Below are 23365 nucleotides of genomic sequence, written 5' to 3'. Positions count from 1 at the left end.
CCCAGGGACCTCCATGCCGGCTGGTGTGTGTGCTGAGCCTAGACCCTCCTAGCTTTCCTTCCCTCCAGCCATGCATGGCTCTTGCTGGACACCTTACCTGCCAGGCAATCAGATCCTTGAGCTTCTCGATCTTTTCATGGGCCTCAGGGTGCTCCTGCAGGTACCGGTCTGTAAAGAAGGCCTGGTGGAGACAGGGAGAGTCACTCAGTGCACCTGCTCAGCAAACACAGGTTTTTGCACACTTACTGTGCTCCAGGCCCTGAGAATAGAGCTGTGCATAAAACAGATCCACACGGAGCTCACTGCAGACCTAGGGTCACACCCTCTGCAGCACCCAGGACAAAATGTCCCATAAGGGCAAACACCGAAAGTGGAGCTAATGGGCTGTCTACAGCAGCAATCCTGCTTCTTGGGGTCCAAGAAGGCCATAGCTGACCTGGTGGCTTGGTCCTGCTGGATGGCAGTGAATACAGCCCTCTCACCTACTCACATGCCCATGCCCCCCACCCAGCCCCTGCACCTGCCCAGGCCTGACCTACACCTGAACGCAATGAACTTCTTTGTGCAAGGGCGGGTAACCGCCTCCTCGCAGCCTTCTCTCAGGCAGTACCCCTCTTGTCTCAGTTTTCACTCTGTCTAGATCAGGGGTCAACAAGCTTTTTTTGTGAAAGGCCAGACGGTAAACATTTTAGGTTTTGTGGACCATACAGGTCTCTATCACAATTACTCGATGCTGCCACTACACAACTCGCCAGTTATAGTATCAAGAAAATAGCCTCAGGCAGTAAGTAAGTACACAGGCACGGCCTTGTTCCAAAAGAGCTGCATTTACAAACACAGGCAGGGGCAGGCCCATGGTCTAGGATGCACCCTGTGTCCTTCAACTTCTACCCACTCCTACAGAGTTAGGATCCAGGGAGACCAGCGGGCCAGGCCCCCTCCACCGCCAAAGCGCTACCTCCCTAGTCCTGATATTCTGATGTTTTTGTTTTAACTTTATCTTTTGGCCTTTAAGATCCCAGACCTTGCAAAAGCCACTGGAGGCCTGGGCACAGATAAGCCCTTCCTGGCTGTCTGGGGAAGCCCAGGGGAGCCTTGCCAGGGCTCAGGCCTTGACTTTGCTGCAGCCTTCAGGGGCCACCACTGGCTGCTGCTGCCTGGCCTTGGCTGGGCCACTGCTGAGATTGCTCAATGAGACCAGGCGCGTTTCTGGGCTTTGGGGACTCTGGAATTTTCAGTCTGTCCCAGGGCAGGACTGCCTGCCCAGAGCAAGCTGGTGGATCCCGTGCCTTTTCGTAGTTGGTGAAGCCCCCCATGACAGCTGGGTCCACGATGCCGTTCAGGAGCATGGAGAGCGGGTTGATGGGCAGGCTGGGGTCATCCAGGTGCTGCTGCACCATGCTGTTGATCTTGTCATTAGTCAGCTGCATGGTCTCGATGGCGTTCTCCAGGGGGCTGATTTCCACCTGCAAGGAGAGGGGAGAGCCCGCATGTCAGCTCCATGGCTGCCTCCACTCCCGGGGTCTCAGCAGAGGAGCCACGTGCTCTGGGGCAGGCTTCCTGCTCCTCCACGAACCTTTCTTCCAAACAGAATCTTTGGGCAGCTGGGCATTTTATTATTATTGTTTGTTCTCATAGATGAAAATTCCAAAGGAACAAAGCAAAGCTGCTGCTCCGCTCTGGGGGCGGGGGCTGTGTGTGCACGTGGCTATGCACACATGTGGTCATCCCAGGAAAACACACAGCCTTGAGTGGTGCTTGAACACACCTGCTTCAGAACAGAGACTGCCAATTCTGTTCTTGTTCTCTGCTTGCTGTGCAGAGGGAGATGTTCGGGACTTGAGGAATCCAGGCCCGGGCAGCCTGCACTACCTGTCCAGTTAGGGAGGGCAAAGGAGGCCAAGGGAGGGCCCTGCCATGGCACCACACACCATCATGTGAAGGAGGAGTGATGGGCAGGTGCAATGGCACCCGCCTGCAATCCTAGCACTTCGGGAGGCTGAGGTGGGTGGATCACCTGAGGTTGAGTTCGAGACCAGCCTGGCCAACATAGCAAAACCCTGTCTCTACTAAAAATACAAAAATTAGCCAGGTGTAGTGGTGCATGCCTGTAATCCTGGCTATTCGGAAAGCTGAGGCAGTAGAATTACTTGAACCCAGGGGGCAGGGGTTGCAGTGAGCCGAGATTGCGCCACTGTACTCAGGCTGGGCAACAGAGTGAGACTCCAAAAAACAAACAACAACAACAACAACAAAGAGAGCTCATGGCCCCCGGGGTTGGGAGGAAAAGGCTGCTTGGAGCACTCAGGCTGCCCTCACAGGCCTCATTTGCACACCTGCCATGGTTAACGAGACTGTCAGTGCTGGAGGTAGGGGACTGACCATCTGTCCTCCTGGCTCCCAGTGCATGTCTCTCAGAGACCTCCACCCTCTTTCTCTGAGGGCCCCACAGGGCCTGGCCTGGCCAAGTCTCAGCCCAGTGCCCTCCAGCTCAGCCCTAAGGTGCCAGGGCAACGTGGCTGGCTTGGTCTAAGGCAGGGACCACAGCTGCCCTCAGATCTTGCTTGAGCAGACCAAACCTCCTCCTCACGCTGGGCCACGGGGACCACGTCCCAGGGTGACCCCGGCAGTAACTTTGCTCCTTCCAAAGGAGGCGTGACGGGCCCCTACCCGTGCCCAAGAGCTCTGCGTATCTTCATGTCTGGCGTTCTTCCTGCTGCAGCCTCTGCCTGCGAGTTGGGGGTGGGGCAGGGCAGAGATGAACAGAGAATGGGCCATTCTGTCCATCAGCAACCCCAGACTGGCACTCCTAGGTGGCTGTGGAGATAACAGAGGCTCTCTGCCCACCGATGTCACTGTCCTTGCACTGATGGAGGGACAGCCTCGGGGAGATTGTGATACACTGGGTGTGGCCAGCCAAGTGCACACTGCTGAGAGGGCCCCTTGTCCGGTGTCCTGGACAGCAGGCACAGCCATGCTGTCCTGAACCCACAACTTGCTTTGCCAGGCCCTACATTTCATCCCGGGCACAGTTTCACCAAATGCACACTCCAGGGCAGTATTCCACCTGGGCTGACTGTTAACTCCCTGTTACTAATCTCATTTGCACTAAGAAAGAATCCTTCCTATTTTTATGGAACAAGGTTAGCTGCTGCTCCTACAGATATCCCACGGGCGTTGGTCCCAAGTGGCATAAGGAGGGCACCAGGATGTCAGTCCTGCCATTCTGGGATTATTTGCCTTCCTGCCCTCTTAGTCTGTTCAAAATGGCCAACGCACCTGAGGAGAAGTTGCATCCTCACGAAAGCTCAGGGCTCCCCTCTCCACCTCCCTAAGCTCCTGCATCCGGCAGCCGCTGGCTGGCAGGCCCCGACTACAAAGGGCTCACGCGCAGAGGGTGATTAAGAGGATCACGGCCTGTTTAGGTGGAGGGCCTGCTCTTCTGTTGTCTCTCGTATGTACAGTGCTTCACCAGCTACAAAGGGACCCAGCAAAGGCGGTGCATTTTTACCACCTGACACATAACTCCTACAGCCTTCTATCTGTCAGGTACTGCCTGGCTGCTAGGGGCACAGAAAGGGAACTCCAGAGCAGAAAGTGCCCCCAGGAGGGGTAGGCGAAGAGCCCTGGGTGCTTCGCGTATAAAGAGGTGGCTCTGACCACAGGCGACCTCTCAAAGAGAGTGGCCCATAGCTGCCCATAGCTCATGCTGGTGTGGGCAAAGGAGAAGCCTCGGCGCTGGACACGCAGCTGGGCAGACAGGTGCCAGCCAAATCCTAGAGATGAATAATCAGGGGTTTCGGGGGGACTCATTGAAAACTAAATGGCAAGTACCACCCCCCTCAGTGAGTTCTTGCTGGGGGAAAACAAAAGGCATTGAGACACATGAACAAACACTTACATATTTCAATCAGATGTTTTTATATTGCCAGTTGCCTTGGCCTTGACATTTCAATACTGTCAATAAATCTGCTGCTCAACTCCGGTTCATGTAAATGAAACTGTCCAATAGCTCACTGCAAATGTGAGTTTCATGTAAATGAAATGGTCCCATGGCAAAGCAAGGTTCAGCTTTGCTGAGAGGTGGAAATCGTTATTTCTTTAAAAAGGGTCAGGGAGGGGTATGTTCTCAGGCTATTCTTACTTGAAATGGGCAAGAAGTATTAATTAATAGTTGTTTGTCACGTAAAAGGCAATAAAACCATCAGGAAAAAATATCTTTAAAAAAGTTCATGTAAATTGGAATTTGTCTTAAGCTTTTCACTTGGTTAACAGAAAGCACTGTCGAACAGCACAGCTATGACTGAATTTAAATATGCTGTAAGAATAAATGAAATCTTCATTCTGGTTTTTTGATAAGCTAGAGTTGGTCGTGATTACACAGCATTTCCACTAGAATATGAATATGCGTGGGCGAGGAGATATTGATGCTCTCAAGAACAGGTAGGGTGGTTACGTGAACTGTAGGGTCTGCTGTGTGCACACTGACACACTGACCACGGGGCACGAGCAGGTGAAGAAGGCGTGGCAGACTGTATTGAGGAAGGGAACGGACAATTCCTTCTGGGGTGGGGGCCATCCTTACCATGAAAACAGACTTGACCTCAAACCACCTTAAAATTCCAGGTAATTTATATGCAGTTGTGTATATGGTTCTCTCGATCCACATATTCTGCAAAGGAAACACACACACACAACACGGGTTAGAAGGATGTCAGCAGGTGGACAGCTCTGCCTTAAGGGGGATTTACAGAATAACTCCACAGCAGTCAGGTCCTTCAGCAGGACAGGGTCTGTGGTGCTCAGCACAGGGCACGTGTGCCTTCAGGTAGTACCTCACAAGCCACGCTCTGCCTAACGGTCCCTCAGGATACATCAAAGTATCCGCTGTCCCCTAGCCAACACTGTCCACCACTCTGGTATATGACAATGCAGGTATACTAGGTGAGTGAGAAAGATGTGTACACTCCAAAATGAGGCATGGGGAGCCCCTCATGACCAAAGAGATTTTGACAAAGGCTCCAAAGAAGTCTTACATTAGCCAGTGTTCCTAAGAAACTAAAAGGGGTAAACACATCTTTGGGAGACTGGATTTAATCAAAGTGATCTCTGATGTTCTGATAAAACCAGTCGGTATTTTAAGCTTTAAAAAATTTTGACGTGGCCGGTTGCGGTGGCTCACACCTGTAATCCCAGCACTTTGGGAGGCCGAGGCAGGCGGATCACAAGGTCAGGAGATTGAGACCATCCTGGCTAACACGGTGAAATCCCGTCTCTACTAAAAATACGAAAAATTAGCTGGGCGTGGTGGCAAGTGCCTGTAATCCCAGCTACTCCGGAGGCTGAGGCAGGAGAATGGCATGAACCTGGGAGGCAGAGGTTACAGTGAGCCGAGATGGCGCCACTGCACTCCAGCCTGGGGGGCAGAGCGAGACTCCATCTCAAAAAAAAAAAAAAAAAAAAGTTTTGATGTAACTAATATGTTTACATGAGAACATAAAGATATGGAAACAGCAGGAGGAAAAACCATCCCCTACCTAAAGCTGATAACCTACATGCTTTAGTATCTATTGTTCAAGACTTCTTACTAAGTATTAAAAACCGTGTCTATGCACATTTTAAATAAAAACATCATTTATCTGTGTTCTTTGTAAAATAATGTATTACATATTGCAGGAAACTGTTCTAAGCCAATAAATATAATTCTTTAGGGATTGCACAAAAACTCCATTGCAGGGGTCAACTGGAAACCCTACCCTACCGCCTCTTTTGTACTGTCTAGCTGGCAACAATCTTCTGCCGTTCCAATCTCCCTGCACTGCAGGGTCACCGAGCAGTCTGAGTCTGTCAACAGGAATCTAGACTTAAGCAGATGGGATAATGGGATGCCAGTCATTCCGGAAAACTGGACAGGCGCAGAGGCTCACACCTGTAATCGCAGCACTTTGGGAGGCCAGAGCAGGCAGATTGCCTGAGCTCAGGCCTTCGAGACCAGCCTGGACAATGTGGCAAAACCCCATCTCTACTAAAAATACAAAAATTAGCCAAGTGTGGTGGCGGGTGCCTGTAGTCTCAGCTACTCAGGAGGCTATAAGGCACGAGAATCGCTTGAACCTGGGAGGCGGAGCTTGCAGGGAGCTGACATTACACCACTGCACTTCAGCCTGGGCAACAGAGCGAGACTCTGTCTCAAAAAAAAAAAAAAAAAAAAAAAAAAAAAAGAATTCAGAAAACTGGCTTGCATCTTGGAAAGCATTTATCCCACACTTCTAAGGGAAGGAGCTGGTTGAAGCCACAGGGACACAGGCAAGGCCTCCATGTTCCAGGCCAGTCCTCCTTTGCCCTGTGGGGACGGCTCCCTCAGGTTTTTGTCCTAGCAATGGAAGCAGGTCTGCCTCTTTCACATCCACCTCTAGAACAGATTCCAGTGCTTTTTCTCATGTCAATATGTCCTGAGAGGGACCTCTGGGTTCCATCCTGGGCTTTACGGCCAGCTCCTGCTCACACAGGCCCTGCCTCATCTTCCTCCTTGTCAGTGCCCTCACTCCCCAGCACGTCAGTCACCCCTTGCCAGGTGTGCAGGTGTGAGCCACCTTGCTCTGCTCTCGGCCTGTTGGGCAGCTTCCCCAGCCCGCTGCACTTGGAGCTGGGCTCCCTGCTGTAGGGCCGGAGCCTGGCTTTCCAGTAGAGCAAAAGACTTTGTACTTATCTGAGGTTTTGGGGGGCATGTGAAGGACCAAATCCTGTGGCTTCCGAACACTTTGTCCAAGTGCCTGGACCTAAACGGGGCCGTTAGGGGACTTCAGGGCCATTTAGAAGAAGCACAGCCTCTGGGCTCAGCACAGCTCAAAATGTCAAGAGCTTTCGTTATTCTTAGCTCTGCACCCAACTGGCTGCGCACCCTTCAGCAGTTCACTTGACCTCCTTGTGTCTATTTCTTTATAGTCTAAGAATATATCTACTTGCCAGATGGGAGAGGTGTGAGGGAAATTCAAGAGCTGCCTATAAATCCCACAGTTGAGGGACTCCATATAAATACTAGCGTTAGTGCTTGTGATGACAGTAACAGGTGCAGACTGCTCTGAAGCCACTGCCCTTAGCGAGGGTGTCCAGGTTAGACATGCCTAGGTTCTGCCCGCACTGCTGCAGACAACAGACACTGCAGTGACCAGTCCTGGAGGAGGTCCAGGGTGCTGGGTTCACCAATAAATAGGGTCTTAATCTTCAAACAACCAACCTGCTGGGACTGCACAATACCGCAGATTCCACCAACTCCAAGCTCCTTTGTGCTCCTTGGTGACACCAAGGAATCTGGCCTCAGGGCTGGAAGGAACTTCCCCATGGCTCTTAAGAGCTGAGATAGGAGACTCACAGGTACTGCCCTGAGGATCCGATGACTGGCGGACCCCTGAGGGACTGGCACGGAGAGTGGGTAGATGCCACTCTTTACTTGAGGCAACCCTGCTGGAAGGGTTCTGAGCTTTGCTCTGGTCAGGAGTAGGGTGCTAATTCACCTTTGACCTTGGTAGCCTAGATGCCTTCAGACGGCACACAAGAGAAGTCATTCTCAGCAGAGCTGGTCCTCCTTGGGGGACCCCAGACTAATGCCTCCTTGCAATACAGGGCTACACAGGGATTTCCGGAGGTTTCCCAGGCAAGATGGATAAACATTAACTTTTTAAAAACAATTATGGCTTATTTGATGCCTTTTCAACATGGATCCACTCACTTGAGCCCAGGAGTTCAAGACCAGCCTGGGCAACATAGACCCCACCTCTATACAAAAAAATAAATAAAATAAAAATACAAATGAATCCATGAAAGCAGTTTGTATGTAGAATTTTTAAAAGGCTCTACGGCCGGGTGCGGTGGCTCACGCCTATAATCCCAGCACTTTGGGAGGCTGAAGCGGGCGGATCACGAGGTCAGGAGATTGAGACCATTCTGGCTAACACGGTGAAACCCCGTCTAAACACACAAAAATAAAATAAAACTAAAAATACAAAAAATTAGCCGGGCGTGGTGGTGGGCACCTATAGTGCCAGCTACTGGGGAGGGTGAGGCAGGAGAAAGGTGTGAACCCAGGAGGCGGAGCTTGCAGTGAGCCGAGATTGCACCACTACACTCCAGCCTGGGTGACAGAGCGAGGCACTGTCTCAAAAAAAAAAAAAAAAAAGAAAGAAAGAAAGAAAAAAAGGCTCTAAAGATGTTTGCTGCTATTTCTACAACTCAAATGCCGTGGTTTGCAACAGGGGGTAGATGTTTTATTTTGCAATTTCTGGAAACTTTTTTTTTTTTTTTGATGGAGTTTCACTCTTGTCCCCCAGGCTGGAGTGCAATGGAGTGATCTTGGCTCACTGCAACCTCTGCCTCCTGGGTTCAAGCGATTCTCCCGCCTCAGCCTCCCAAGTAGCTGGGATTACAGGCATGTGCCACCACGCCCAGCTAATTTTGTACTATTAGTAGAGACAGGGTTTTACCGTGTTGGTCAGGCTGGTCTCGAACTCCTGAACTAATGTGATCCACCTGCCTCTGCCTCCCAAAGTGTTGGGATTACAGGCGTGAGCCACCATGCCCAGTCTGGAAATCTTTTTGATTGGCTGTCCCAACTGGGGTGGTGACACTGGCACCTAGTAGGCAGAGTTCAGGGATGCTGCCAAACATCCCTGGATGCACAGGATGGTCCCCACCACAGAGAACAACCCAGTCTGTATCGCCAGTAGTGCTGGGGTCAACCCTGCAGTTGTGTGTTGTGCTCCAGTGAAGTTCAGGTGCTGGATACTGAGTTAGGATGAGCACCTGAGTTAGGAATGAGTTCATGTGCTGCAGGAAGCACCTGCAGGAAGCCACGTCAGCACCCAGCACCTCAGCACTCCATGGGCCCATTTGTAACTAGAGATAATAGGCACCTGCTTTCTCACCTGGGGCTCACAGGGAAGGAAGGCAGTGCGCTACTCATATGGGAGCTCCGGCATTCGGACGGCACAGTCTCCTTATCAAATATCTCAGTGACCTTAGTCATATTGTTAGTGAAATGGCAATTAGTTTTTCTAACTTTGGAGGGGGTAACAGATTAGGATTTCCGCACACAATATACAAAGACATTTAATACTGCCCTGTGGCTGCCTTTGAGGCCACGCTTCTCCACTGGCAGTTCTATTGGTGGTGGAATGATATTTTTTATTTGTTGGTTTTGGTGGTTTGTTTTTTACCGCAAATTCATTGTCTGGGTTTTTCTCTCCTTTCCGGATTGGCCGAGAATATTCAAATCGCTGGACCTCGTTCACCCTGTAAAAACTGTACAGAGACAGACAGATCATTAGACATTTAACCCGGCAAACAGCCAATTTGCTTTTGGACACAGGGTCTGGCCTTAGAATATGTCACTGCCGCCTGCAAAATCTCCCTAACCTTGACCTGAAGCCATCGCCTTGGCGTCCTCTCCCAGTCAGGGAGATGTTGGCAGGTGGAAAAATTAACTTGAGTTTTTGCCTCTTCCCTGTCCCCGCCAACACCTCGAGGGAAAACAGAAGCTGAGTAAGAGTGAAATGAGCAAGAACAGAGGAAAGGTGAAGCGAAGGAGAGAGAAAAAAGGCTTTTGTGTTCAATGTATGTATTTATTATTATTTTAAAAAACTATCACATACTTTAGTTTCAGATCTACAAAGTACAGATTTTGCAACCACCGCAAGAGTGACACACAGGAAACGTAAGTGACCTGCCTCCGCGGCCAGGGTGGGAGGCAGGCTATCCGCACGCACAGGGAGGGTGTGGAGAGACCGAGACTGATTCCTCCCCTGCACTGAAATGCAGGCAGGCTTCCACAGCAACAGAAACTACTGCATCTGAGAAGGCTCTAAGCTTCACTATTTGCTTAAGGCCTCTGAAAAAAAAAAGGTTGCAACCCTTAAAATGTATGCCTTGTGAGAGCAGTCATTTGTAAACACATGGGGTCCCCGTTTATTTCCCATTATTGCTGAAGAAAGGTCAAAGAAACGATGAAAGGTCAAAGAATCCACCAAACTTCAGGAAGCAAAATGAAGCAGATCCTAAGGAATATGAAGTCATCAAAGAGATTAACATTTTCACCGGAACATGGATCAAACAGAACTGAGAAGTCTTAGTATCAAATACATCTGTTAAAGCAGGTCTTTCTACGCCATTGCTAAGTCAGGTGCGATTCAACCGACAGGCAGAAAACCTCATTCAACTATGGACAGTTGACTCAGGGGGCTTAAAAGCCCCCTCATAATCCTACATTATGGAATTGCTGTGCTGTGAGGCTGAAGGGTTCTCCTGTGTGTCACCAGGAGCAAATGTGCAAATCCCATTTCCCACCTTTCGAAATGCAAACATTCAGGCCGCACTCACGTGTATGGACTTGGCTTTGCTGGAAATGGGCAGGATGCACTGCTGGGAAGCTCCCTAGGAGATTGTACCCCGTGGGGCAGGCCTGTAAAGGAGACCAGACGGCCTCCACTGCCCGCTTAGGTCTTTGCCGTCAGCTGACTTTGGGAAAGGAATAGGCTTTGCACACTCCCAGCACACGGATTAACATCTCCTTTCACTTTTTTTGGATGCTGAAAATAATTAGCTTCCCTTGCTCTTCAAAGAGGACAGAAAGAGCATTTGGAAAGCGAATCAAAGGCTAAAAATCATCCTTTAAAAGGTGGAATCATTAGGAAGAGATCTGTCCACACAGCCTCTTACAACCCTCATGTTGGGTAAGAAAAATGGGATGATTACCTTACAATCTGCTCTGACACCGGCCTGTGAAACTTAGGAGGCAGATCGAGTTTGGGCTTCACTGTGAAGCACTGAATATCTGAGGTGAGGGGGTTAAGGATCGCTAAAGCAGCACAGACATCAACCATGAGAGAGGCCTCCCATCACACCCAACCACCCAAATGAACGGCGTCGCCACGGCTTCAGAGTTGATGCGGTTGTCTTAAAGGATACACTGGCCAGGGGAGTTTTTAATATCGTCGCCTGGTGGAGATGTTGTCTTCATTTTCTCGGCGTTTGGAAACTGAGTTAACAGTCGAGCCTCAAAATCTTCCCGGCGCTCATACTCTTTCCCTCGGTAAATGAAAACTTTTCCCTGGAAAGGGTGACATTCATTTAATAACACCACAGAGAAAGGGCCACGAAGAGTTCACACGCAATGTGCTGGTCTTAAAATATGCCTTACGGGTTCTTACAAAATGTCATTGAATTTAAGAACAACTTGTAATTTTTTTTTTTTTTTAACTTGCGTTGGCTTTGTTAATCAAGAACACATGGTCATCAAGCACGTAAGTTAATACTGTTTAAGAGGCACTCAACACTGAGCTACTAACATCTGTGCTATGTTTTCATCTTGACAGTAACAACTGATTTAAAAACGATGTGAAAAACCAAATGAACACTCAGAAGCCTACAATAGAGCGGGCATGAAAGGGTTAGAAGGGGGTAAGGCAGCCAGGGCAAGTGGATAATGATGTCCACGCTTTTTCTGGTTTTTGTTTTCTTTTCAGGTAGGCCCTAATGAAGTCGTTTTCATTCTGCCATAAGAATTTTTTTTTTTTTCCTTGAGACGGAGTCTCGCTCTGTCGCCCAGGCTGGAGTGCAGTGGCCGGATCTCAGCTCACTGCAGCCTCTGCCTCCCGGGTTTACGCCATTCTCCTGCCTCAGCCTCCTGAGTAGCTGGGACTACAGGCGCCCGCCACCTCGCCCGGCTAGTTTTTTGTATTTTTTTTTTTAGTAGAGACGGGGTTTCACCGTGTTAGCCAGGATGGTCTCGACCTCCTGACCTCGTGATCCGCCTGTCTTGGCCTCCCAGAGTGCTGAGATTACAGGCTTGAGCCACCGCCCGGCCCATTCTGCCATAAGGAATTTAAGAGAGCATGAGCTAAGGTGGGGTCCCAGCGCCTGAGCACGGCCACTCCGCGCCGACTCCTGTGAGACACAGTCGGGGTGAGCAGAACCCGAGGGGAAGGGATGCAGTCCAGAGCCCAGAGCTCCTAAGTTCCTGGCCTCCCCCGAGGGAGTGACTGGAGAAGGACGGAGAGCAGGACTTCCCTTCCTGCACTCAGGAGTGCTTGTGCAGGTCATTATTCATCAACATATGTCAAGATAAAATACACAGAGCTCTTCTTGGAAGGGCTGGGTTTGGTCCATCTCCAATGACACTTTTGTCACCTCCATAAATTCCAAGTTGGAGTGTCAGTCCACTGGGGTTGTTATAGATGGCTAGGCTAGGCTAGGCAGCCTGCGGCGTGGAGGGGAGTTAAGTAGGTAAGTTTTCTTCCTTCCACAAGGCTGTCTTGTTGAGGTCTTTTCTGCCTGAGTGTGACACAGTCCTCTGTAAATACACCTGTAAGGAACGTTTTTCTTGCAAGATATAACAGGTCTCCCTGTTTTCCCGAATTCAACACGTGTGTTCTGAGTGTCAACTGGGTCACAGAAAGGGGCCAATGAGTAGTGTAATGCTGCTGCTGGTTTTGGAAGCCTTCTGCCTCCCCCCACCCACCCTGTCCCATCTAGGGCTGTCTCAACTGAAATGAAAACTGCCGCAAGGAGAAGACAGCAAGCAGGAGTCACCGGGGTATAAGAAACAGAAGTCTGGGGGTAACGCTTTCCAGGACGGGATGTGGTTGCTGAGGTGCTTCTGTTCTTTGATCAGGGGACGCTGGGAAAGAACCTCCAGGCTGGCTGCTCCCAAGTCAGCGGCAGCCTTGCCCCATCTGCAGTCACTCCTGGACAGGTGCCAGAGAGGGAGACGAACAGACAGAGGCAGCCAGAGGACAGCACCTTGATGCATATTTTTACACTTATCCCCTAAAGACCAAGATTGAAGTCAAATTAAAATTTGTCTAACGAATGGATTTTCAAAAGGATTAAGAGAGATTGTATGACACTGAATCAACTGATCCCTGCTGTGGTCTGAATGTTTGTAGCCCCCAAAATTCAGATGCTGAAACCTAACCACCAAGGTGACAGTATTAGAAGGTGGGGCCTCTGGAAGGGAATTAGGTATTGGGGCTCCACCCTTGTGAAAGGGATCAGTGCCTTAGAAAAGAGGGCCCAGAGAGCTGCCTGCCCTTTCCACCCCGTGAGAACAGGTGGAAGGCGCCATCTACGAGGAATGGCCCTCCTCAGACTCCAAATCTGCTGGCACCTTGATCTTGGACTTCCCAGCCTCCGGAACTGGGAACAACACATTCTGTTGTTTATAAAGTACCCAGTCTAAGGTATTCTGTTACAGCAGCCCCAGTGGACTAAGACAATCCCCTTCCCTCGCCCCAGCTTATTCTGAGTTCTCCTAAATCACTAAAAAAGAACCAGTTTAAGAATTGAATTCTTTTTCACTTTGTGCTTAGATATGTCTTAAAAGTACCATTATGGAAGAAAAATATTCTATTTATCTCCAAAAAAAAAAAAAAAAAAAAGTCAAGCAGAAACCAGATAAAATGTAGTCTTAATTAGAAATATAAATACACAGTTTGAATATTTTCTAAGGCTATATAAAGCCACACACTTCCAAAATTCAGTAAGATTTAATGTACAACAGACTACTATGAAACTAGCAAGCATTTTTCTTATGCTTTACATAAGAAAGACATAATAATAAAAATGTATATAAAAACTGTAATAGAAAAACGCTGGTGAGTTATAGATAAAAACACGAATAACATTTTCTGAAAATGTCAGTTACTTTGCATTCTGAAATGATCCCTTCGAACATGAAAACAAGGGGAAAATGAACATATAGTCAAAGATATTTATTCCTTGTAAGACCTATAAATATTAATATGAGCACAAACAACAGTGAGATCAATTTTTAGAGAAAAACAAAGCAAAAGGGACAGCTAGTCAGTTCTTGGAGGCTCCCCTCCAGCAGGGCATGAAGCACTCAAACATTCCGCACACTTTTTGGTAACTTGCTAGTGTCACTGGCAGATTGACCCCTGCCAGGTGATCTGTGAAGCGTGATAAATACATTGCTGCAGCCCCGCAGAATGATCCAGGTGTGGCGGGAAAGTCAGTTGAATATTAACCAAGCCTGTTAACCCCCATTTGGACTTTTCATTTTGTCCTTTTGGTGGTGGAGATGACCCAGGACCGTCCCTGGAGCCTGCCGTGCATGAGCTCCTGGCACAACCTGGCGTCTACTGGGCTTGGGGGCTGTGACATGTCCTCCGCACCCGGCACTGCCCTCACATAACATTCCATGCAGGCTGCTCCCTTGCTCTGGACTCCGGCATAACCATCCTGCATGGATCCAGAGTTGGTGCCTACATATCCAGAGGTAGATCTCCATCCACAGGGGCCACACGCACCATTTAACACCAAGCACTGCACAAGGCTGCCATGGCTTGGTCCACTTCTCTCCCTTTCTTAAAGATGTATGTTCTGGAGCACACACACTCGAATTAAAGCCTTTAGCAACAGTAAGTGGCTTTAACTCCAAGCTCATTCCACCTTTCAGCTTTGTTTTTTATTGAGAATGAAGCTAATTTCAAACTTGTCTCTAATTCACAGCTTGTAACTAAGCCTCCTTTATTCATTCTCTGGAAGGGAAGACTTTGTTCAGAATCTGTGCTTCTGATCAACCACTGTCTTTGCTGCACGATGAAGGCAAGAGGAGAAGCTGACCAGCAATGACCAGGAGTGACCAGGACAGGGCCAGACGCCTCCATCACCAGGCAGGATACTGAGGAGTGGGCAGCCAGCCTCACCTCGTGGAGCAGGCCAGAACTGTGGGGCTCTCCTGTCAACAGGGACATGTCCTTCCTAAGGGGAAGTTTGTATCCTGTGGGTACCATGATGAAGAGGTGTCTCACACTATTAGTGACTCCCGTGGAATCGGAAACACAGGAGCCCAAATGAGCAACGTCTGGAACCAGTGGAATCACCCAACTGGTTTCAACTGCCCCAGACAGCCGTGCTCAAGACACAGAGCTTCTGCTTCCTAAAGCCAGAGCAATTACACATGGCCTCCTAGGATAAGAGAAAAACCACGTGTCAAAAAAAAAAAAAAAAAAGTCGTAAGAAATATCAGGAAATCATGACCCATTGGTCAATGCCATCCAAGAATGTGTTTTTGAGAAAATGTATAAACAATTCTATGGTAGGCCAGGCAGCATTCTTAATATTTATATAACTTCTCCTTTGGCCTCATGTGAATATTGGGAAACGGGCATCTGGCAGGTGATCACGGTTACTGCTTCAATCACATGTCCGAAAGCATGCGCCTGTCTCAGGGATGGAGCCTGATTTGGAGTTTCCAGCACTGTGGCCATACAGATCCACTTCCAATTTCCCATATAATTAAAATCATACATCTTCACAGCAGCATATTGGGTGGGGACAACCCAAATGTTCATCAATGGATCAATGAGTGAATAAAATGTGGCCTCTCCATGCAACAAAATACCATTCAGCCTTAAAAAGGGTGAAGTTCTGACACATGCTACAACCTGGATGAACCTGGAAGGCATTCGGCCGAGTGAAACATGTCAAACACAGAAGGGCGAGTACTGTACAATTCCACTGATACAAGGTCCCGAGAACAGTCAGATTCATAGAGACACAAAGTAGAATGGTGGCTGCCAGGGGCTACGGGGAGGGAGAATGAGGAGGCAGTGTTTGACGGATGGAGAATTTCAGTTTTGCAAGATGAAAAAGTTCTGAAGGCAGATGGTGGTGCTGGCTGCACAACAATGCGAATGTGTGAATGCCACCGAACTACACACCTGAAAATGGTTAAGATGGCAAATAGTATGTTACACATACCACACCTCAATTAAAATAATACACGTACATCTCTGAAGGAGGGTCGTTTTAAGGAAACATCAGATGGAAAGGTTATATGCAACCAAAGAAAATCCTGTCAGCCTCTCTCTGTGCCCTGGGCTAACCACCAAGCTATGGCAGTGTGGAGAGCTGCACCTTGCCATGCGGATGCAAACTCCCCAGCCTTCCTCAGAACGGGAAGGGGATTCTCTGCTGGGGGAACAATCATGGCTCAGATTAGGCAGAATCAAACTTTACCCGCAGGAATGTGGGGAACCCTTGTCCGTAGTAGCCAACAGCAAAATAGTCAGGCTTGGGCCTGATCACTTTGACGATGTTTTCATAAAACTGAGCCTGTTTTTTCTGGAAGGAAAAAAGAGAATGCATTTCAGGTTTGAGTATTCAAGCATGTGTGCCTCTGGATTCTTCTTGTGGGCTCTTTAAAAGCTCTGGCAACTTCTATAGGGTGGGAGAGGGAGATGGTGCGAGATGGTACTCAGGCTGCACCTGAATTTCATCTCACTCCATCGTTTTGACATTATTTTTCACTCCTTCTCCATCATTTCGCAAAGGAATCTGAACAAACAAGACCAAATTCAGCAAACAGTTGTGACTTATGGGTGTTTTCAATAATCGAAGAGGTGCCAAAGAAATGCGTTTTCTTCTGATTAAATGACTGGCCCTTAGTACTTTTTAAAAGGTATGGGTCAGATAGTGGGATACATTCAAGGAGAATTTAAAAGAACAGAATCGTTCGTTCTAAATTCATGACACACATTCCCACATCATTAAGGTGATCTGCTGAATAGAAAAATGACAAGTTGGAGGAGGCAGTGATTAGAAACTAACAGTGTTCCCATGGCAGAAGAAAGGTCTGGTCATTATCTGTCCATTCCTCTCTCATAGAAGGGGTCAGGTTTTTTGTTTTTTGAGACGGATTCTCACTCTGTTGCTCAGGCTGGAGTGCAGTGGCGCGATCTCGGCTCACTGCAACTTCCACCTCCTGGGTTCACGCCATTCTCCTGCCTCAGCCTCCCGAGTAGCTGGGACTACAGGCGCCCGCCACCAGGCCTGGCTAACATTTTTGTATTTTTAGTAGAGACGGGGTTTCACTGTGTTAGCTAGGATGGTCTCGATCTCCTGACCTCGTGATCTGCCTGCCTCGGCCTCCCAAAGTACTGGGATTATAGGTGCGAGCCTCTGTGCCCAGCCAATGGTGGTGCTATTAAAGGTGATTTTTACAACAATAATAATATATAGCATTTATAACTATAAAATCAAAATTACAAATATATATGTATATATATTTTGAGACGGAGTCTTGCTCTGTCACCCAGACTGAAGTGCAGTGGCGCGATCTCAGCTCACTGCAAGCTCCGCCTCCTGGGTTCACGCCATTCTCCTGCCTCAGCCTCCCAAGTAGCTGGGACTACAGGCACCCACCACCACGCCGGGCTAATTTTTTGTATTTTTTAGCAGAGACGGGGTTTCACCGTGTTAACCAGGATGGTCTCGATCTTCTGACCTCGTGATCCGCCCGCCTCAGCCTCCCAAAGTGCTGGGATTACAGGCATGAGCCAGCACACCCGGCCTGGGGGCAGTTTTAAACTAGTACAAATGCTCAGAGACTCCTGGGCTGTCAAGACCACTACATACAAGGTCAGCAGTTGTTTACGTACAATTTGTTCATAGAAGCCTTAAGAGTTTGGTTATAAGAGCTGACTTGGGACTAAAAAGTAAATATTTATGGGCCAAATATCAACCAGCAAATAAACTAAAACCATCTTCCTAGGCAAAACAGAGGGACATGGCTCGGGTCCCAGAGTGTCTGGGGTGAACCCCAACGTTGACATGGAAAGAGAAATTCCTGAAAAACCAGCTGAGATTGCCTGTGTTGATTTAAATGAAAAGAAATAAAGACTCACCAGCAATTCGCTGAGTTGCTCATAATCAAACATTTCGTTCTCATACTGCTCGGCTAGCTCCTTGCCCAAGGCAATGGCCTCCTCCCACATCTGTGAGTTGAAACAAAGAAAAGAAAGAGACACTGAGGCCTGAACTGTGCGAAGAGTAAAACAGGAATGCAATCATTCAAAATAAAACAGTGTAGAAGTACATTTGAAGAAATGAAACACTATGGGAGTAACACTGAAAAAATACAAATATTTTCTTGAAGCTCCTGTCTTTTGGCTCGTGACCCACAGCATCAGCTGGTCAAAGAGGTCAATCACTGGCATGTCAAACACGCAGGCCTCTGGCCACGGTAACAGCAGTCTGTCGGCCACTCCTCACTGCTCTGTCCTTGCTCCCCTGCTGCCAGCTGGGGCCCGAAGCCCATCTGTCCCAACAGCCTTGGAGCCAGGGAAAAGGAACTGTAGGGTGGAGAGAGGCTGTGGGATGCATTTATGTAGAAACTGGGGGCCTGACTTGGCTATTTTCCCATGCCATCCACCTACAAAATGCTATGTCGAAAATCACCAAAGATCACAAATATCAGGGCAGACTTCGACTCTAAACTAAAGCTTGCAGAAAGTTTGATGTATGTGTGTGACTATGCTATGGATATAAAGCTGGGTATCATTTTGAAAAGGGGGAACTTTGCAAGGTAAGTTACTTTCTAAATCAGTGATTAAAATGTTGATACGCTTTTGACACATGTGGAATAATTTTTTGATAGATAGTTGGCCTGAATTTTCTTTATTTTTCTTGGGAAAAACAAAGTGGATTACTGGAGAAAACCATGGAAAAATCAGAGGAACCATCTCTTCCAGGAAGCCTTCCAAGCTGCCTCCCACTCTCCTCCTTTGTGCTTCCACCAAGACCCAGGATCCTGCTGCCTCAAAACTTCTGGCAATGTACTGAAACTAGCATAAGGACAGGGGCTCAGCTTTATCAACCTGGAAAACCTCTGGACCTTAACCCAGGGCCTGCCTGAGAAGGTTTAGTGAACAGAACTGTTGAATGCTGATTTACAACCAGGAAAGCTTCCTATCATCCTACATGCTGCATTCCCAGCCACGAATCACCACTTCTCAGCTGCCGTCATTCCCACAGGATGGTAGCACCAGTCATTAGGAGGGAACCACACAGCTTCGGAACCACCCAACAGGCCAGGCTTTCCAGGCCCCAAACCTGGACTACCCTTGGCACTGAGCCCCCACCCGCCAGCTGCACAAAAAAAGACCAAGGCCTTGCAGTAAAGAAAGAGTTTAACTGACATAAGGCCAGCCATGCTGTTACAGCAGGTAGCTAGTCAGGCATGAGCGGGGCAGGAGAGGGCTCCCCTGACCTCCTACCAGCGAAGTCAGGTGACTGTCAGGTGACGGTCAGGCAGTTGTTACACTGTCTCTCTAAATAATAATTGGTCGCAGACAGTGCCAGAGAAAGGCAGTTTCCCAAGAGCTAGAAACACCTCAAGCTGGTAATCAGCAGCTTCCTGGTAAGATTTCAGGAGCTGGGTGAGTGGGCTCAAGCATGTGAATTGAGAGGCATCATGGCGGAGTTTAACTGGTCACCTTCCAGGGGCATTCCACTGGAAAAGCGGCACATGAAAGTAGCTCAGCATATCAAACCCCAAGCCCAAGGTCAAATGGGGCACTTGACCTCCAAGATGTCTGCTTGGCCCTCTTCCAAGTGTACTTTCTTTTCATTCCCGCTCTAAAACTTTTTAATAAACTTTCACTCCGGCTCCGAAACTTGCCTCAGTCTCTTCTTCTGCTTTATGCCCCTCAGTCGAATTCCTTCTTCTGAGGTGGTGAGAACTGAGGTTGCTGCAGAGCCGTACGGATTTGCGGCCAGTAACTACTCAAATCAGTCTCCCCAAAGGCTCCCAGGGGAGGGGCTTTTCAAAGGCAGTCTGGGGGAAGGGGTGGTGGTGGCCAGCTAATGGATGCTTGCTGCTGATGGGTTGGGTTGGAGACGAAATCATAGGGGATCAGAGCTGCCCTCTTGAGCTGAGTTGCTTCTAGGTGGGCCACAGGAGTGGGGCTGGTGGTTTGGGTGGAGCCAGGTGTCAGACAAGCAAAAAATCGGAAAAGATCTCAAAAGGCTAATTTACAATAGTGAAGTTGCGTATTTTGTGACCAGTCTACACCTTAGCAGAATTCAGGTTTCTCTCCTCTTCCTAGCCTGATGGCCTTTCATTAGCTTTATAAAGGTGGCTGAGTTTTAGAGAAGGCCTATTATCATTTAAACTCTAAACTAGAGGTCTCCCAGAGTTGGCTTAGCCAAAGCCCAGGAATGATTATAGGAGAGGCATGACTGAGCGGGGCAGGAGCAGGCTGCCCTGACATCCTACCAGTAAAGTCAAGTGACCGTCAGGCAGTTGTTACACTGTCTCTCTAAAATAATAATTGGTCGCAGACAGTGCCAGGGAAAGGCAGTTTCCCAAGAGCTAGAAACACCTCAAGCTGGTTACAGGGGGCGGGTGAGGATTTCGATTAGATCTCTTTTATTGACATGGTTTCCTCACTGTTAATTTTTTTGCAAAGGTGGTTTCGGCTTTTCCCAGCTTACTCTGTCCAGCCACCTATAGTCTCCTGTTTAAGGCCTCCAATCACTTTGTCAGGTGGGCATCTGCATTACACCCATTTTGCAGATAAGGAATCTAGGGATCAGACTGGTCAGTAGCTTTGCCGAGGACGCACAGCAGACAAGCGGTGGGCTTGACCCAGCGTGGCCTTTTTGAAAGTCCTTGTTCCTGATGGCCACGGAGCAGCCCTTCCAAGCGGCTTTCCCACCTCCTGCCAGGATGATTTGAAGAGTCCAGGCTGGCCTTGAACTCGAGGTTCCCACAGGGGAGACAGACTGCCAAGCCCTAAACATGGGTCATCCTTGGCACTGAGCCCCCACCTGCCCGCTGGCCTTTGCCTTTTCTTTCTATAGGATGACCCCATTGAAGCCTCACTCACTTCAGAGCCACCTAATAAACTTAAGATCATTGTTTTATTTAAATGCTCCCAAAATACTCCTGTCATAGCCACGACGTAAAGAAGCCATCAGCTATTTTCGATGAGAGTAAAAGTTATTCTAGAATCAGAGCGGCATTTTAATACTTTGAATAACAAAATAAAAGCAAGGCCAAAGAAAACAAAGATTTCAGAGCTGGGACCAGTGTCCAGGGAGGGCAGGAGGTGGCCCAAGACGTCCTGCCTACGGTCCCCACTCTGCTACCTGGTCCCTTTCCAGAGCCCCTATCTGTCTCCCCCATCCTGCTGAGGGTTTAACGTTGCCTCCCGTTTCTGGAATATCTCAGTCTGCTGCTCTAAGTCTCTCGTGTGTCCCCTGCTAGAGCCCCAGCTCACATTTTCTAGGAAGGGAGAACTTCCCTACTTTTAATGTTTTTTTAAAGCTCCAGTGACCACTTCCTCTCTAAGCAGATTTCCATTTCAAAGAGAACATTACCTTTCCTTGTAGGTCTCTTACACCAGATTATTATTATTATTTGTTTCAGTTTTCTGCAAGTAGATACAAAGTCTTTAGCTTCCTAGAATGCCAGGGCTTCTAATTCATTCCTGAGTAAAAGCCTCATCTGTCTTTATCCTAAATGACAGAGGAGATACTTTAGATACATATCAAAAGTAATTGTTTTTAAAAGAAATACAAGTCTTGAGTAAATATCTTCTCAGACTCACCCTCAGGTTACATGGTGGTCTTTTCTATCAGATTTCCTGTAAATATGTATCTCTCATCCCTCCCCACTACCCCCAGCGTGTTTCAAAGGCCTCTGCATCAAGGAGATTTCATCTCCTTTTAATTGGATGGGGCTTTAAAGAGAGTGTGGGTAATTCATACGTCCAACGTGAATACCTTGGACAACGTTTCCATGCCAGAGAGAAGGCAGATTCAGTAGGATCTAGATTTAGATGATCTCAGTGAAAGAAGCGCTTTAGCCTCTGCGATTGAACACCCTGCTTTGGCTCCGTTCTCAGAAGTGCTACAGGTTTATCAGGTTTGCCACAGTCCCAATGAAAAAGCCCCGCATCAGCAGACAACTTTATTTTCTGATGCGAAATCTTTAATCCAATTTATGGCATTCTCGAAATTGCCGGTTGACTTGCAGCACGGAGGACGGTCTCCCCACCCCTGCTTTCCCCCAGATGATATGAGATGTGTTCTTTTGAGATGATAATCTTCTCTCTATTTTTCTGAACCTGCTGGTTTCAGGAAGTTCCATTTCTTCAAGTTCCATGAATAGAAACTGGAATAAAAACTTTCTTTTATAATAAAACTCCTTCCTTAGTTCCCAGACAGAAGCAGCTGTAGAGAATGTAGCAGGAATTGATTTCTTACCCATGAGGTGATGTTGATGATTCTGATAGGATGACAACATGGATGTTACAGGACAAGGGAGCAGCAGCAGATGAAAGGCAAGATGTCAGCCGGGACAGCCGTCCCTTTCTAATAATTCAGGCTGGCGATGACTCACCAGGATACTGGTGGGCGACTCTGGTTTCATTTGCTGACTAGCTGTAAGTAACTCACCAGTGGAGATACTTTATAGGATGCTTGCATTTCAGACATCCTTCTAAAATTCATCTGTTCTGTTTTTTTACAGCAGTTATTGGGAAAAGAGTCATACTCAATTACCCTCTGAATTTCCAGAGTCCCACACACGTCTCTGACATCAAAATGGATTAAAATCACTGGTGTGGAAGAATCCAGAGCTCTGGGGGAGGTCCGTCAGCAGCAGCACAGGGGCCAGGGAGGCTCAGGGCTAGCAGGAGGCTGCGTTCAGTCCGTTCTTTGCTCAATGCGTGCTGAGTGACAGCGTCCCTTCCAGGCTGGTGGCCCTGGTGAGGTGGGCCTGGATGATTCCAAGGGCCCAGCTAGTCTTGGTGTTGCCCGCAACTGTGCTGCAAGGAATGGAGACCCTTTTCAAGCATGTCCACTCTCTCCAGGCCCCTCACGTTTTCCTTGAGCCAGGCCTCATCCTTGGTCCTCCTGGAGTGCTCAGCCGGCACTGACTGATCTGGTGCAGGACTGACTTTTTGCGAAGACCTTTCTGAGGCAGACTCAGGCCTGACTCCCTGCCCCAGCAAAGATGGTCTGCAGTTGAAAGCTGACTGATCTTGCAGTAATGATGCCAAAGTCACCCCAAGTGTGCACAAGATGGACCAGACACGGCAATGTCATACTGGAGCCACTGCCCCATCACACGGGAATCCCTGCCTTGTCAAATCAGAGTCACAGCTGTGTAATACAGGAGTCACTGCCTGTGTCATCCAGGAGCCACGACCCATGTCATACAGGAGTCACTACTCAGGTCATACAGGAACCACTGTCCAGGATATGCAGGACCCAATACCCGGGTCATACAGGGACCACTGCCCAGATTATACAGGAGCCACTGCCCGGGTCATACAGGAGCCACTGCCCGGGTCATACAGGAGCCACTGCCCGGGTCATACAGGGACCACTGCCCGGGTCATACAGGGACCACTGCCCAGATCATACAGGAGCCATTGCCCGGGTCATACAGGGACCACTGCCCAGGTCATACAGGGACCACTGCCCGGATCATACAGGAGCCACTGCCCGGGTCATACAGGGACCACTGCCCGGATCATACAGGAGCCACTGCCCGGGT

At 48.6% G+C, this 23365-nt stretch overlaps 1 protein-coding gene across 1 annotated transcript in view; it reads right to left on the bottom strand.

The window, feature by feature from the left end:
• Nucleotides 1-23365, bottom strand: part of DOCK1 (dedicator of cytokinesis 1) — a 545861-nt gene that overhangs the window by 32786 nt on the left and 489710 nt on the right. The window contains exons 45-52 of the mRNA XM_011967590.1: nt 17703-17792; nt 16036-16140; nt 10960-11101; nt 10747-10825; nt 9213-9297; nt 4586-4672; nt 1290-1466; nt 98-181 (exon numbers count right to left, since the gene is read on the bottom strand). Coding sequence (XP_011822980.1) covers nt 98-181; nt 1290-1466; nt 4586-4672; nt 9213-9297; nt 10747-10825; nt 10960-11101; nt 16036-16140; nt 17703-17792 — 849 coding nt within the window. The remainder of the gene's footprint in view (nt 1-97; nt 182-1289; nt 1467-4585; nt 4673-9212; nt 9298-10746; nt 10826-10959; nt 11102-16035; nt 16141-17702; nt 17793-23365) is intronic.

This window comes from Mandrillus leucophaeus, unplaced genomic scaffold (genome assembly GCF_000951045.1).
Source record: "Mandrillus leucophaeus isolate KB7577 unplaced genomic scaffold, Mleu.le_1.0 Scaffold801, whole genome shotgun sequence".
Classification (NCBI taxonomy): domain Eukaryota; kingdom Metazoa; phylum Chordata; class Mammalia; order Primates; family Cercopithecidae; genus Mandrillus; species Mandrillus leucophaeus.
This window is presented reverse-complemented; position numbering and strand designations above follow the sequence as displayed.